This window comes from Amblyraja radiata, chromosome 33, assembly GCF_010909765.2.
Source record: "Amblyraja radiata isolate CabotCenter1 chromosome 33, sAmbRad1.1.pri, whole genome shotgun sequence".
Lineage (NCBI taxonomy): Eukaryota > Metazoa > Chordata > Chondrichthyes > Rajiformes > Rajidae > Amblyraja > Amblyraja radiata.
This window is the reverse complement of record NC_045988.1, coordinates 6,399,799-6,414,661: the sequence shown is the minus strand read 5'-3', so window position 1 is coordinate 6,414,661 and position 14,863 is coordinate 6,399,799. Positions and strand designations below refer to the sequence as shown.

General features: G+C 48.6%; 1 protein-coding gene across 12 annotated transcripts in view; it reads right to left on the bottom strand.

Annotated features, from left to right (window-relative positions):
- Positions 1-14,863, bottom strand: part of ncam1 (neural cell adhesion molecule 1) — a 347,020-nt gene that overhangs the window by 132,890 nt on the left and 199,267 nt on the right. For all 12 annotated transcript variants that reach the window (XM_033049728.1, XM_033049735.1, XM_033049729.1 and 9 more), the window contains exons 2-4: positions 13,520-13,594; positions 3,797-4,009; positions 2,891-3,034 (exon numbers count right to left, since the gene is read on the bottom strand). In XM_033049728.1, coding sequence (XP_032905619.1) covers positions 2,891-3,034; positions 3,797-4,009; positions 13,520-13,594 — 432 coding nt within the window. The remainder of the gene's footprint in view (positions 1-2,890; positions 3,035-3,796; positions 4,010-13,519; positions 13,595-14,863) is intronic.

The window sequence follows — 14,863 nt, the reverse complement described above, 5'->3', positions numbered from 1 at the left end:
GAATGGCGCCACCTACGGCCGTCATTTTTGGCCACCTCGCTCAGAGCCCCCTTCGCCACATGAGTGCGGAGGATTTTTTCCATCGATGAAAAATGAGAGAGATTCTCTCTGCTGCCCCCGCTGGCGGCAGGGGGAGGGACTATAAAACCAGGAAGTGTCGTGCCTCACTCAGTCTCTGCCAGACCCAGTAAGCGAGAGGGTCTGGCAGAGACTGAACTGCGAATAACACTGAACGCACGTCTACTCCACGGTGAGTCCCCTTGATGCGGCTGTAAAGCGGCTGCAGCCTTTTTTAACAAGTTTGTGTTCACAAAATGAATTTTGGTTGTCGGGTGTCTGCAGCCCAATTGTTTGCCTCGCCTTATTTAACAAGTTTGTGTTCACAAAATGAATTTTGGTTGTCGGGTGGCTGCAGCCCAATTGTTTGCCTTGGCTTGGCTTTTAAAATCGTTGCAACAGTTGGATGCCTGCCCAAGGATCCATACGGCCCACAATGTCTATACTAGCCCTCTGGAAACCAGTACCTTCAGCCCGCAACACCCATACTAGCGCAACAGACAGCCCCCCCCCCCCACTGGCGAGCAGTATTGGAATTGGTGGAGAGGTGGAATATTGCGTTGGTGACCAGCCCTCCCGTGTGATGCTGGGACCCAACGGGTCCCACTTAGTCTAGTAATCTTATAATGTTTCAATATGATCCCCTCTCATCCTTCTAAATTCCAGAGTGTACAAGCCCAGCTGCTCCATTCTCTCAGCATCTGACAGTCCCGCCATCCCGGGAATTAACCTTGTGTATCTGCACCACTTTAGCGTTCCAGGTGCTTTTTCAACCCAAAGATAAATTGGAGCGTCAAGCATGTGTCAGTAACAGGTTGGGAGCTTCCCAACAACACTTCACTAAGCGGGAAGACACTGGCAGCTAATTCCTGAGATCCTTCTCTGGCTATTAGTCATCGCCATCCAGTAATGGTGTCTGGTGGGAGAGGTTCGATTGCCGTTCATGTTCACACCGGCTTTAAACACCTTCACCGGCACTTCCTTCCGATTTCTGCACCGGAGTCTTGGAATGGCGGAGGGGAATCAGGAAATGGCCGCTGTCACACCGAGCAAGTAGGTGCTAACAACCGCTGGTCACATGTGTATCCGTCTACCGTCTAGGATTTGACGAGGATGTTGTCTGGCCTAAAATGGCGGCACGGTGGTAAAGTTGCTGACATACAGCGCCAGGGACCCGGGGGTTCCATCCTGACCACGGGCGCTGTCTGTACGGAGTTTGCACGCTCTCCCTGTGACCGTGTGGGTTTTCTCCGGGTGCTCCGGTTTCCTTCCAGCCTCCAAAGACGTGCAGGTTTATAAATTAAATTAAATTTCTTTATTTATATAGCACATTTTTAGTCAACTTGCATTGACCCCAAAGTGCTTCACATAATTACATCCACACACACAGGCAAAGGTGGGTGAAGTGTCTTGCCCAAGGACACACACAGGCAAAGGTGGGTGAAGTGTCTTGCCCAAGGACACAACGACAGTATGCACTCCAAGCGGGATTCGAACCAGCTACCTTCCGGTTGCCAGCCGAACACTTAGCCCATTGTGCCATCTGTCGTATAGATTAATCGGCTTCTGCCATTTGAAAATTGTCCCTAGTGTGTAGAAATTGTGCTCGTATATGGGCTTATCGGTGGTCGGCGTGGACTCGGTGGGCCTAGTCCCATGCCTTACATCTAAAGTAAAGACTTGAGGGCCTGTGCGACAGGGAGAGGTGAGACACAGACCTCTCTGAGTATTGATTTCTTTCCATGTACGGGTCTCTGGAGAACCTAGCTTCAGCTAATTGGTGTAAACATATCTGAAAACAAGAGAACTTTTTAAAATTCTCTGTTGAGTACAAGCCCTGGATGAAAACCTCGATGACCAAGATTAACTCTGATCTTCTCATCACCCATAACTCGCATGACTGCCCTTGAAAATAGGATAAGCAAAAAAATATGAGAGCAGTCTTGTTAAATCTCTCTCTCTGCTTTGATTTCCATGCTGGCATGAAGAAAGATGTGGAAGATTTAGAAAATGTAGCCTTCTATATTAATCAAAACGACCCCACTCCTGGATACTTCTGGCAACAAGTACCCAGAGCAAGGTTCACAGACGTGAATAATTTCAGCTAGCAACGAGCCTGGAGAAATTGACTTAATTAGACTCGGGTTCTGAAGAATTTCTCTGTGTTCTCTTACAGCTCTGGAACAAGTCACAACGGTTTAACAATGTAGTTAGCTGGCTTGGTTAATACAGTATGTCACTGCTCCGAGACTTGTACTGTGATTTGATTGTTGGCTCTCAAGCTAAAACTAATGAACCAACACAGCTGCCAACATTTCCCATATTAAACATTCCAAAGCCTTGACTAAACTACAGCTATCAAATTTATTCTGGCTAAACCTGGGCAGATTCTACACTGTACTGTGTGACTTTGCCACACGCACAAGGATGGCCCACTGTTGGATCAGTGATAAGTACCAAAACTTACTGTGTGAAACATAGAATGTAGAACGATCAACGACGGTCACTCGAAACGAGTATGATCATCCAAAATCAGTACCCCCGTTCCTGCTTTCTCTCCACATCCCCTGATTCCATTCGTCCCAAGAGCTAAATCTAACTCTCTCTTGCAAACATCCAAGATGGACACATCAATACTATGTAACGCTGCAAGTTCCACCTGCAGAACGGAGATATGATTGGTCGCAGTGACCACAACATCTGGGACTGTACGCCAGACTTTTTTCTACAAGTGAACACCAGCAACCAGTAACCGAGTGGGCGCGCGCGTTTCGCCATGACATGGCTGAAGCATCTCTCTGGGCGAGAGCGTTTTTTAATTTGTTTTGCTCACCGTCTTTCCTCAAGAGCACGTCCCTGCCCCGGTGTTTCCAGGTGATGGTGGGTGGGGGCGAGCTGACCGAGTCGCAAATGACCACGGCGTCCACGCCCACCTTGAACTCCTGCGGAGACGGAGCGTTCCTGAACTCCAGCTTTTCTGTGGGCGATAAAATCACAGAGCTGCAAAAAAACGCAACACCACCGCACACAGCGCTGCCCCAGCCCCAGCCCGGTTATTCCCACCGCACACAGCGCTGCCCCAGCCCCAGCCCGGTTATTCCCACCGCACACAGCGCTGCCCCAGCCCCAGCCGGTTATTCCCACCGCACACAGCGCTGCCCCAGCCCCAGCCCGGTTATTCCCACCGCACACAGCGCTGCCCCAGCCCCAGCCCGGTTATTCCCACCGCAAGATCACTGTGGAGAGCATCCGTGGCATGCATGCACGCAAGGGCCATGCCAGACATTGTCACGAATCCTGCTCCACAGCCCCATGGGGTTGCGTCCCGACAACGGGCATCAGGACGGTCGTTCAATACGTTGTTTGATACCCGTGTACTTGGTACAGCGAGATTCTTTGCATGCAGTACAAGTCCCCATGTAAAGGGCGTGGACAGTCACAAAACTATTCGATATAGCCCCTCTTCGTTCCCCTCCCACATTCACCCCCCCCCCCAGAGTCCCTCCTTGTTCTCTCACCCCCCCCCCCTCCACCCCCACCCCCCAAAGTGGCCTGAATTGCAAATGCCAGTCTATCATTAACAAAGGAAATTAAAAACTTCATGTAAAACCTCCTCGTCACCAGCCTAACGTTTCGATTTCACAACGCAAGCGGATGAACCAACAAGGAACGAGCAAGATATTTTTCCAACGTGCGGTTCTACCCAAAAAGAAACACAAGATACTGATCGGTGACTTACGATAGATCTTGACGTTAACAGTGGCCTCGGATTCATTTCCGTCCTTCGAGGTGGCCACGCATTTGTAAATCCCGGCGTCATCCACGTTGGCGCTGTACAGGGTGAGGCTGGAAGATATGTCGCTTACTTTGGCCACGACGATCCGCTGCTGATTCGGGTCTATCTTGTCCCCGTTTGGCAGGTACCAGGAAATGATGCTGGCATCCCCGGTCACTGCAATTAGAAAGGAAAATCTCAACGAGGAGGAAACGTTCATCGATGGAGGATTTTACACTCCGCTGGCAAAAAGGGAGCAGCTCTCCAAAGGCAAGGACGGCACACAGTCGGGATGGCACATCCCTCCCGCTGAGTTACTCCAGCCTTTTGAGTCTACAGCCTGCTCGTCAGATGCCAATGAGGCAGATCAGAGGTCAGAACCTTTTCACTCAGAGACTGGTGGGTGGTAGGAACGAGCTGCTAAAGGAGGCAGTTGAGGCAGGTACTGTACCAACATCCATTAGACGTTTCTACAGGTGCTTGCATGGGAAAGGTTTAGTGGGATATGGCCCAAACGTAAGCAAAAAGTGACAAGCTAAGAGCCATAGAGTGATACAGCGTGGAAACAGGTCCATCGGCCCAACCTGCGCAACCCGGCCAACATGTCCCATCTACACTAGTCCCACCTGCCTGCGTTTGGCCCATATCCCTCCAAACCTGTCCTATCCATGTATCGGTCTAACTATTTCTTAAAACGTTGCGATTGTACCTGCCTCAACTATCTCCTCTGGCAGCTCGTTCCGTACACCCACCACCTCTTGTGTGAAAAGGTTACCCCTCAGATACCTGTTAAATCGTTCCCCCTTCACCTTAAACCTATGTCCTCTGGTTCTTGTTTCCCCTACTCTGGGCAAGAGACTCTATGCGTCTACCCGATCTAGTCCTCTCATGATTTTGTACGCCTCTATAAGATCCCCCCTCATCACGGGACGACAGATGGCACAATGGGCTAAGTGTTCGGCTGGCGACCAGAAGGTCGCCGGTTCGAATCCCGCTTGGAGTGCATACTGTCGTTGTGTCCTTGGGCAAGACACTTCACCCACCTTTGCCTGTGTGTGAATGTGTGTGAGTGATTGGTGGTGGTCGGAGGGGCCGTAGGCGCAGATTGGCAGCCACGCTTCCGTCAGTCTGCCCCAGGGCAGCTGTGGCTACAGAAGTAGCTTACCACCACCGAGTGTGACTGAGGAGTGAATGAATAATGCGATGTAAAGCGCCTTGAGTATTAGAAAGGCGCTATATAAATCCCATCCATTATTATTATTATTATCACCCCTTAGCCAGGGTATCTTGGTCAGTATGGATGAGTTGAGCCAAAGGGCCCACTCTGTGCTGTATGACCCTATTAGAACGCGGACTGAAAAGGAATTTTGGCTTAAAAAGAAGATGCAAAGTACTGGAGTAACTCAGCGTATCTGGCAGCATCTCCGGAGAACATGGATCGATGAAGGGCTCTGACCTGAAACATCATCTACTCATGAAGGAAGGAACTGCAGATAGACACAAAATGCTGGAGTAACTCAGCGGGACAGGCAGTATCTCTTTCAGGCCCTTCTTTCCTACACAAGGAACTGCAGATGCTGGTTTATACTGTAGACACAAGATGCTGGAGCAATTCAGCAGGTCAAGCAGAATCTCTGGTGAAAATGAATAGGTGACATTTCGGGTCAGAATCCTTCTTCAGACTCACCTATCGACTTCACCTATCCATGTTTGAATCAGTCTGCAGAGGGTCCTGACCCGAAATGTCACCCATCCATATTCTCCAGAGATGCTGCCTGACCCGCTGAGTTACTCCAGCACTTTGTGCCCTTTTTTTTTAGTAAACCAGCATATGCAGTTCCTTGCTTCTACAGGAATGTTAGTGTTGTCTGAGGTTGGCAGTGATGTGCACGCTTATTTATAGCTGAATCTGTCTGGTGGTTTCCCAAAATAACAGCCAGCATCTGAGTGCATTCCTCCATGCCGGTCAACATCCCACAGATAACCATTCCCCAGTCAAGGCCAACAAAGACTTCGCACTTCTTCAGTCACGCATGTTTGAGAATGGATATTTTGTAAGTTCATAAGTGATAGGAACAGAATTAGGCCATTCGGCCCATCAAGTCTGTTCCACCATTCAATCGTGGCTGATCTATCTCTCCCTCCTAACCCCATTCACCTGCCTTCTCCCCGTAACCCCTGACTCCATGCTAGATCAATAACATGCACAAGTGCCAAGGTCAACGTTGATATCTATGTGTACAAATATTTAACAAAAGGTTTGTCAGTTTGGTAAAGTTGTAAATTGTCCTTAGTGTGTTAAGGATAGTGTTAATCTGTGGGTCGTGCTAGTTGGCACGGATTCGATGGGCCGAAAGGCCTGTTTCCGTGCCGTTTCTCTAAACTAAAGACAAAGAAAGTGGCCTTGAGATAACTGGCTGCCCAGAATATTATGCTGTACGTTCGAATAATGCATGGGAACCCAGTAGTGGTTAAATTATCAGCACTTTGTGCCCTTTGGTAGATAGGCATTGACTGCTCTCCATGGAGTGGAGGAGACTGAGGCATTAGTATGATTTGGTTTTGTTTAGAGATACAGCGAGGAAATAGTCCCTGCGGCCCACCGAGTCTGTGCCAACCAGCGATCCCCCTACACTAGCACACTCCTCCACATTAGGGATAATTGACAATCTTTTCCGACACCAGCTAAGCCTACAAACCTGTACGTCTATGGAATGTGGGAGGAAACGTGAGCACCCATGCGGTCACAGGGAGAGCGTACAAACTTCGCCTGTAGTCGGGATCGAACCTGGGTCAGTGGCGCTGTAAATGCTGCAAGGCAGCAACTCTACCACTGCGCCACTGCGCCACCCTTTAAACCACAGATGCTGGTTCAAACCGTAAAGACACAAAAAGCTGGCCTGAAGAAGGGTCTCGACCCGAAACGTCGCCCATTCCTTTCCTCCAGAGATGCTGCCTGACCCGCTGAGTTACTCCAGCTTTTTCTGTCCACCTTCGACTTAAACCAGCATCTGCAGTTCTTTCCTACACATGAAGCCATCAGCTCTGCCCACAGCCAAACAACGCTGGCAACTGCACAATCACAGCCCAGCAGAGGCCATTTTAATTACAGGGCAGCTATTCTGAACAGAGGTCGGCACAAAAAGGCAAACGCAGCATTTTGCAAATCATCCTTTAAAGTAATAGAAATGAAATCCGGTCCTTAAGGAAAACCTTAAATTAATGCGCTAGAGTTGCCGGCTTACAATGCCAGAGACCTGGATTCAATCCTGAGTACGAGTGCTGCCTGTATGGAGTTAGTATGTTCTCCCCGTGACCTTGTGGGTTTTCTCCGAGATCTTCGGTTTCCTCCCACACTCCAAAAACGTACAGGTTTGTAGGTTAATTGGCTTGGTGTAAATGTAAAATGTCCCTAGAGTGTGTAGGATAGCGTTAGTGTGCGGGGATCGCTGGTCGGCGCGGACCCGGTGGGCCGAAGGGCCTGTTTCCGCGCCGTTTCTCTAAACTAAAAACTAAACAAAGAGTTATAGACAAGCTGCAAGAGGAGGTGGTTGAAGCAGGGACTATCGCAATGTTTAAGGAACATTTAGACAGGTACATGGATAGGACAGGTTTGGAGGGATATGGGCCAAACGCAGGCTGGTGGGACTAGTGTAGATGGGGCATGTTGGTCAGCATGGGCAAGATGGGCCGAAGGGCCTGTTCATAAAGTATTAAAGAAACTCATGGGGCCAGTAATGGATGTAACACCAGTACCCAACAACCCAAACCCGAGGGATTCTAATGGAAGTCTCTGCAGACAGAGCGATTAGCTTTGTTTATTTATTATTGTCACGTGTACTGAGGTACAGTGAAAATGTTGACGTGCTTGCTATCCAGTCAGAGAAAAGACCACACGTGAATACAATCACGCCGTCCACAGTGCACGGATAAAGGATAAAGGACAATTTATTTTAGAGATTAGTTTAGTCTAGAAATACAGCACGGAAACAGGCTCTTCAGTCCACCAAGTCCGCGCCGACCAGTGGTCCCCATACACTAACACTATCCTACACACACCAGGGACAATTTACAATTTTACCAAGCCAATTAACCTACAAACCTGTACGTCTTTGGAGTGTGGGAGGAAACCAGAGCACCCGGGGAAAACCCACGCAGGTCACAGGGAGAACACGCAAACTCCATACTGACAGCACCCGTAGTCAGGATCAATCCCGAGTCTCCCTCATTCCAAAAATGTACCAGTTTATAACAATAGACAATAGGTGCAGGAGTCGGCCATTTGGCCCTTCGAGCCAGCACCGCCATTCAATGTGATCATGGCTGATCATCCACTATCAGTACCCCGTTCCTGCCTTCTCCCCATATCCCGACTCCGCTATTTTTAAGAGCCCTATCTAGCTCTCTCTTGAAAGCATCCAGAGAACCTGCCTCCACCTCCCTCTGAGGCAGAGAATTCCACAGACTCACCACTCTCTGTGAGAAAAAGTGTTTCCTTGTCTCCGTTTTAAATGGCTTACTCCTTATTCTTAAACTGTGGCCTCTGGTTCTGGACTCCCCCAACATCGGGAACATGTTTCCTGCCTCTAGCGTGTCCAAGCCCTTAACAATCTTATATGTTTCAATGAGATTCAATGGTTTGTAGGTTATTTGGCTTTTGTAAGTTGTCCCCAGTGTGTAGGAGAGCGCTAGTGTACAAGGTTGGCAGGAGAGGCTGGTTGGCAGGGGCTCAGTGGGCCGAAGGGCCTGTTTTTATGTTGTAATCTCTGGTCTAAAAGTCAGACAACATCACCTGTTGTAGCTGTGGGAGGGTCTGCCTGTCATGGACAAGCCTCGTCAGCCACAACGTGAAATGCCACCACAGGTGAAACATTCCCCTCTCCAAGCAGGGCAACGTTGAAGAAGGGTCTCGACACGTCACCCATTCCTTCCCTCCGGAGATGCTGCCTGCCCTGCTGAGTCACTCCGGCATTTTGTGTCTATCTTCAGGACAACGTCAAAGCCACACCATCATCTCTCGCAGATGGACAGATGCCAACCTAATTATATATTTTAAAATAGGACTAAATAGCTAACCGCATAATCGCCACAATTAAATCAATTAAAATACTAGATCATTCGGAAAGTTTATGATGAAGTGCAATATTCATGTTAATGTCAGTGTGTTGATGGTGTTCGATTTCAATGTTTATTCAATCTAAATCTCACCAAATGAATGACTAATGCCTCTAATTTAATTATCTGTTGACGTGAACCAACTCTTGACTTTCTAAATAAGTCGGAGACATCTGTCATCATAAACAAGTTGTCATTTTACCATCTTCTCAGACAGCATTCCTCCTGTTCTGAACCACGGTGGCGCAGCATAGAGTTGCTGCCTCACAGCACCCGAAACCTGTGTTTGATCCTGACTACAGGTGCTGTCTGTGCGGAGTTTGCATGTTCTCCCCGTGACCAGCGTGGGGTTTTGCTGCTCCTCCCACAGTCCAAAGACATGCAGGTTTGTAGGTTAATTTGCTTTGGTAAAAATTGTCCCTGTGTGTAGGATAGTGTTAGTGTGCGGGGATCACTGCTCGGCGCGGACTCAGTGGGCCGAAGGGCCTGTTTCCGCGCTATATCTCGAAACTAAACTACTGAAAAACATGTCGTAGCATCTTTAAACGGGCTCTCTTACATTCTATATTTCTTGTGTGAGAAAAATCTCTAATTTTCATTCCAAGCACGGTAAAACTTTCCTTGGCCAATCTGATTGGTTATCCTTGGCCAATCTGAATGGTGGCCGATTAGGAAAGGGGGAGATGCAACGAGACCTGGGTGTCATGGTACACCAGTCATTAATAGTAGGCATGCAGGTGCAGCAGGCAGTGAAGAGGGCGAATGGTATGTTAGCATTCATAGCAAAAGGATTTGAATATAGGAGCAGGGAGGTTCTACTGCAGTTGTACAGGGTCTTGGTGAGACCACATCTGGAGTATTGCGTACAGTTTTGGTCTCCTAATCTGAGGAAGGACATTCTTGCCATAGAGGGAGTACAGAGAAGGTTCACCAGACTGATTCCTGGGATGTCAGGACTTTCATATGAAGAAATACTGGATAGACTCGGCTTGTACTCGCTAGAATTTAGAAGATTGAGGGGGGATCTTATAGAAACTTACAAAATTCTTAAGGGATTGGACAGGCTAGATGCAGGAAGATTGTTCCCGATGTTGGGGAAGTCCAGAACAAGGGGTCACAGTTTAAGGATAAGGGGGAAATCTTTTAGGACCGAGATGAGGAAAACATTTTTCACACAGAGAGTGGTGAATCTCTGGAATTCTCTGCCACAGAAGATAGTTTAGGCCAGTTCATTGGCTATATTTAAGAGGGAGTTAGATGTGGCCCTTGTGGCTAAAGGGATCAGGGGGTATGGAGAGAAGGCAGGTACAGGATACCGAGTTGGATGATCAGCCATGATCATATTGAATGGTGGTGCAGGCTCGAAGGGCCGAATGGCCTACTCCTGAACCTATTTTCTATGTTTCTATGTTTCTATGTTATATTAAATTCATAGCAAGTTCAAAATGGAGATTTTTGTTTCATTTCTGCATCTATAATGGATGTGAGAATATCCCTCTGGGAAATCTATTGGTGTGGCACGGTGGCACAGCGGTAGAGTTGTTGCCTGACAGTGCCGGGGACCCGGGTTCGATCCTGGCCACGGCTGCTGTAAGTGGACAAAATTCGTACGTTCTCCCTGTGACCACGTGGGTTTTCTCCGGGTGCTCCGGTTTCCTCCCACACTCCAAAGACGTGCAAGTTTGTAGATTAATTGGCTTCTGTGAATTGCCCCTTGTGTGTGTGTATGTATGTGTGTGTGTGTGTGTGTGTGTGTGTGTGTGTGTGTGTGTGTGTGTATGTGTGTGTGTGTTTGTGTGTGTGTGTGTGTATGTATGTGTGTGTGTGTGTGTGTGTGTGTGTGTGTGTGTGTGTGTGTGTATGTGTGTGTGTGTGTTTGTGTGTGTGTGTGTGTATGTATGTGTGTGTGTGTGTGTATGTGTGTGCGTGTGTGTATGTGTGTGCGTGCGTGCGTGCGTGTGCAAGTACGTGTGTGTGTAGGATAGAAAAAATTGTCCCCAGTGTGTAGGATAGTGCTAGTGTACGGGGTGATTGCAGGTCGGCATGGACTCGGTGGGCCGAAGGGCCTTTTTCCACACTGTATCTCTCAACATAAGGGCAGTGATTCTCATCCTGTTAATCATTGGGGCTCAAACATCCACGGACTCGGGGGGTGAGGGGAGGGGGGGGATGATTTGCTTTACTGGCATGTGTCAGGAATGCTGATGCAGGAACTCTCCCCCCCCCACCCCGAATAATTTTCCCAGATTGTGTTTTTGATGGGAATCACTAATTACATTTGGTTAGATGTCCGCAATGTGAGATTGATCAATAAGGAGACTGCTGCAAAATGTCAATTTACCCCTGGAGGAGACTGAGCAGCAATATATCCAACACAGCGCATGAGAGAGCGTCCGTCGGAAGCAACGGAGGCAGGAGGAGGGAAAGGATAAAGGGGGAAAATGGCTCTCCTACTGGACAAGTGGACGGCTTGCAAGGAACGTTAAAGGTTGAGTATTCCTCCTGGAATTCTGCATCAATCTGCAGCTCGGGAATTATGGCCCTTCCATGGCTATGAAAAGTGCTTGTAACTTGCAGAGTCATCGAGTGATACAGCGTGGAAACAGGCCCTTCGGCCCAACTTGCCCACGCCGGCCAACATGTCCCAGCTACACTAGTCACACCTGCCCGCGTTTGGTCCATATCCCTGCAAACCTGTCCAATCCATGTACCTGGCTAACTGTTAAACGTTGCGATAGTCCCAGCCTCAACTACCTCCTCTGGCAGCTGGTTCCATGCACTCGCCACCCTTTGTGTGAAAATGTTACCCCTCAGATTCCGATTAAATCTTTCCCCCTTCACCTTAAACCTATGTCCTCCGGTCCTCGATACCCCTACTCTGGGCAAGAGACTCTGTGAGTCTACCCAATTTATTCCTCTCATAATTTTGTACACCTCTATAAGACCACACCTCATCCTCCTGCGCTGCAAGGAATAGAGTCCCAGCCTGCTCACCCTCCCCCTCTGGCTCAGACCCTCGAGTGTTGAAGGCGGTATATGCGCAGTGTACGCTCTATGGGGAATCTGGACACGTGTGCGCAGTATCTGTATGCGAGTATCTCTCAGGGACTGGGTGATTCACGACTGGATATCAAGTGTGATGCATCATCCTTGTTTTTTGCTGGCGGGGAGATAAATCACTTTCAGGAAGAGAGCGTGGTTTACCAGGAGCCAGCTGCTTCTAGAGTCGTCCCCTCTCCCTCACTCCCCAGCGGTTTGTCAGCATTAGACAACGTGCAGGGCCTGAGCGTGTGGCTCGGTTCACCTCTGCATAACCTGCGACTTTCTCAAGTAAAATGCGGCAGGCACGGTGGCACAACGGTAGAGTTGCCACCTCACAGCGCAAGAGACCCGCGTTCAATTCTGACCGCGGGTGCTGTCTGTACGGGATCTGCACGAGCTCCCCGTGCCCACATGGGTTTTCTCCGGGATCTTCGGTTTCCTCTCACTCTCCAAAGAGGTGCAGGTTTGCAGGTTAATTGGCTTTCTGTAAATATAAATTGTCCCTAGTGTGTGTGTGAGATAGTGTCAATGTGCGGGGATCGCTGGTCGGCGCGGACTCGGTGGGCTATAGGGCCTGTTTCCGAGCTGAACCTCTAAACCAAACTAAAAGAAGTTAATCTGATAACATTCTTGGAGGAAATTGACGAGTTTTGTCATTTTTACTTGTTGGTAGAGTGATGAATGGCTCAGATTTCCCAAAGGACTCTTTCTTTCCATTTGGCAAGATGTCTGCATTCTGTGCTAAGCAAGTTATTCTGTTTTTGATAGCCTGCCTATAGTGTTAGCTATACTCGTGACAGATCCGTGATCCTATCAGTACTCCCATGGTGTTGGTCCAAGTCAAGGAATGGCAGCTCGCTGTTATATGTCACTGTCTGATTTTATTTTGGTTCTTTTGCCCATCTTCAATGTTGATATTAACATACACTGCGGGCTGTTTCTCTTTGAAGAAAATAAGGAATAAAACGCAAAAAATTATAAACTACTGGAGAACTCAGTGGGACAGGCAGCATCTAATCACACACAAGGGGTCGCTGATGTTTTGGGTTGAGAGCTGAGCGTTTTCTTGGATGTGAGAGGGCAGGGTGAGAGACAGGTTAGAAATGTACTGAAGGTAGACAAAAGTGCTGGAGAAACTCAGCGGGTGCAGCAGCATCTATGGAGTGAAGGAAATAGGCAACGTTTCGGGCCGAAACCCTTCTTCAGACTGATGTACTGTCTGAAGAAGGGTCTTGACCCAAAAAGTCACCCACTCCTTCTCTCCAGAGATGGTGCACAACCCATTGAGTTCCTCCAGCACTCTGTGCTTTGCTCAAGATTCCACCATCTGCAGTTCCTTGTGGCTGCTTTCGTCTCCCTAGGGTTGGCCGTTCGTATCCCCTCTCCCACACCAGGTTCCAGCTGCCCATCACCCTTCCGTGAACTAAACCCAGAACGTCGTCGGTCCATTTGAATATGCCTGGCCCGATGAGGCACAACATTCGTCTGCTCATATTAGCGTAAGAGTTTGACATGCCTTGGCTGACTTACCAGTACACAGGAAAAACTTGGACTCTCCCACACTGACTTCACCTTGAGGTGGCATGATATCAACCTGAAGGGCAGCTAAAGAGAGAAAAAATACAGGAATTAGGCAAAGAACCACAGCCAAAACCATCACACATCACATGATGAACAATCAACATCTGAACGAGGCACGCACATGTAAAACCTATCTTTGACCTCAAGAGATAGCTTCAAAGGTAACATGGTGAATGAACAGTGTATCGGTACAATTAATGATCAGCGGGATACTGCCAAACACCAAATTCAATGGTTTTACGCTCAAATACATAAACCACCACACAATTGGGGAACATATCTTTGCAATTAGGCAATTAAAGGCCAGTGTAGTCAGCCCCCCCAGAGTCCATGCCGACCAACGATCCCCGTACACTAACACTATCCGACACACTGGGGGACAATTTACAACCAGATCCAATGTGGGAGGAAACCGGAGCACCCGGAGAAAACCCACACAGTCACAGGGAGAACGTACAAACTCCGCACAGGCAGCGCCCGTCGTCAGGAGCGAACCCGGGTCTCTGGGCGCCGCGAGGCAACAACTCTACCGCTGCGCCACTGTTCCATCCCTGATGGGGCATCTTGGTCAGCATGGACAAATTGGGCCGAATGGCCTGTTTCCCGTGCAAAGACTCTGTGACAAGCTTTGACATGAAACTCTACATTGGTTCAAATGTAAATTGCTTGGCGTGCGCCTGTCGATTTAATACTATTTCGTCACAGGTTAATAGACAAGCTCTCTTTTTAGTACATCTGGTGATTTATTCACCAGTGGAACAATGCAAATTCAAAGACCCTACCAAGAATGCGAGGCGTGTGTTGTGTGCCTTCGCATCCTAGTTATTATTCACAAGCTCATAAGTGACAGGAGCAGAATTAGGCCATTCGGCCCATCAAGTCTACTCTGCCATTCACTCATGGCTGGTCTATCTTCCCCTCTCAACCCCATTCTCCTGCCTTCTCCCCATAACCCCCGACACCCGTACTAATCAAGAATCTGTCTATGTGTAGGAAAGGACTGCAGATGCCGGCCCAAATCGAAGACAGACACAAAACGCTGGAGTAACTCAGCGGGACAGGCAGCATTTCCGGAGAGAAGGAATGGGCGGCGCCCATTCCTTCTCTCCGGAGATGCTGCCTGTCCCGCTGAGTTACTCCAGCGTTTTGTGTCAGCCTAAGAATCCATCTATCCCTGCCTTGAAAAATATCCATTGACTTGGCCTCCACAACCTTCAGTGGCAATGAATTCCGCTTCTGAAATGCTTAAAATATCTGCCTCAATTATGATTTTTTTTTTTACAACACTGAGTC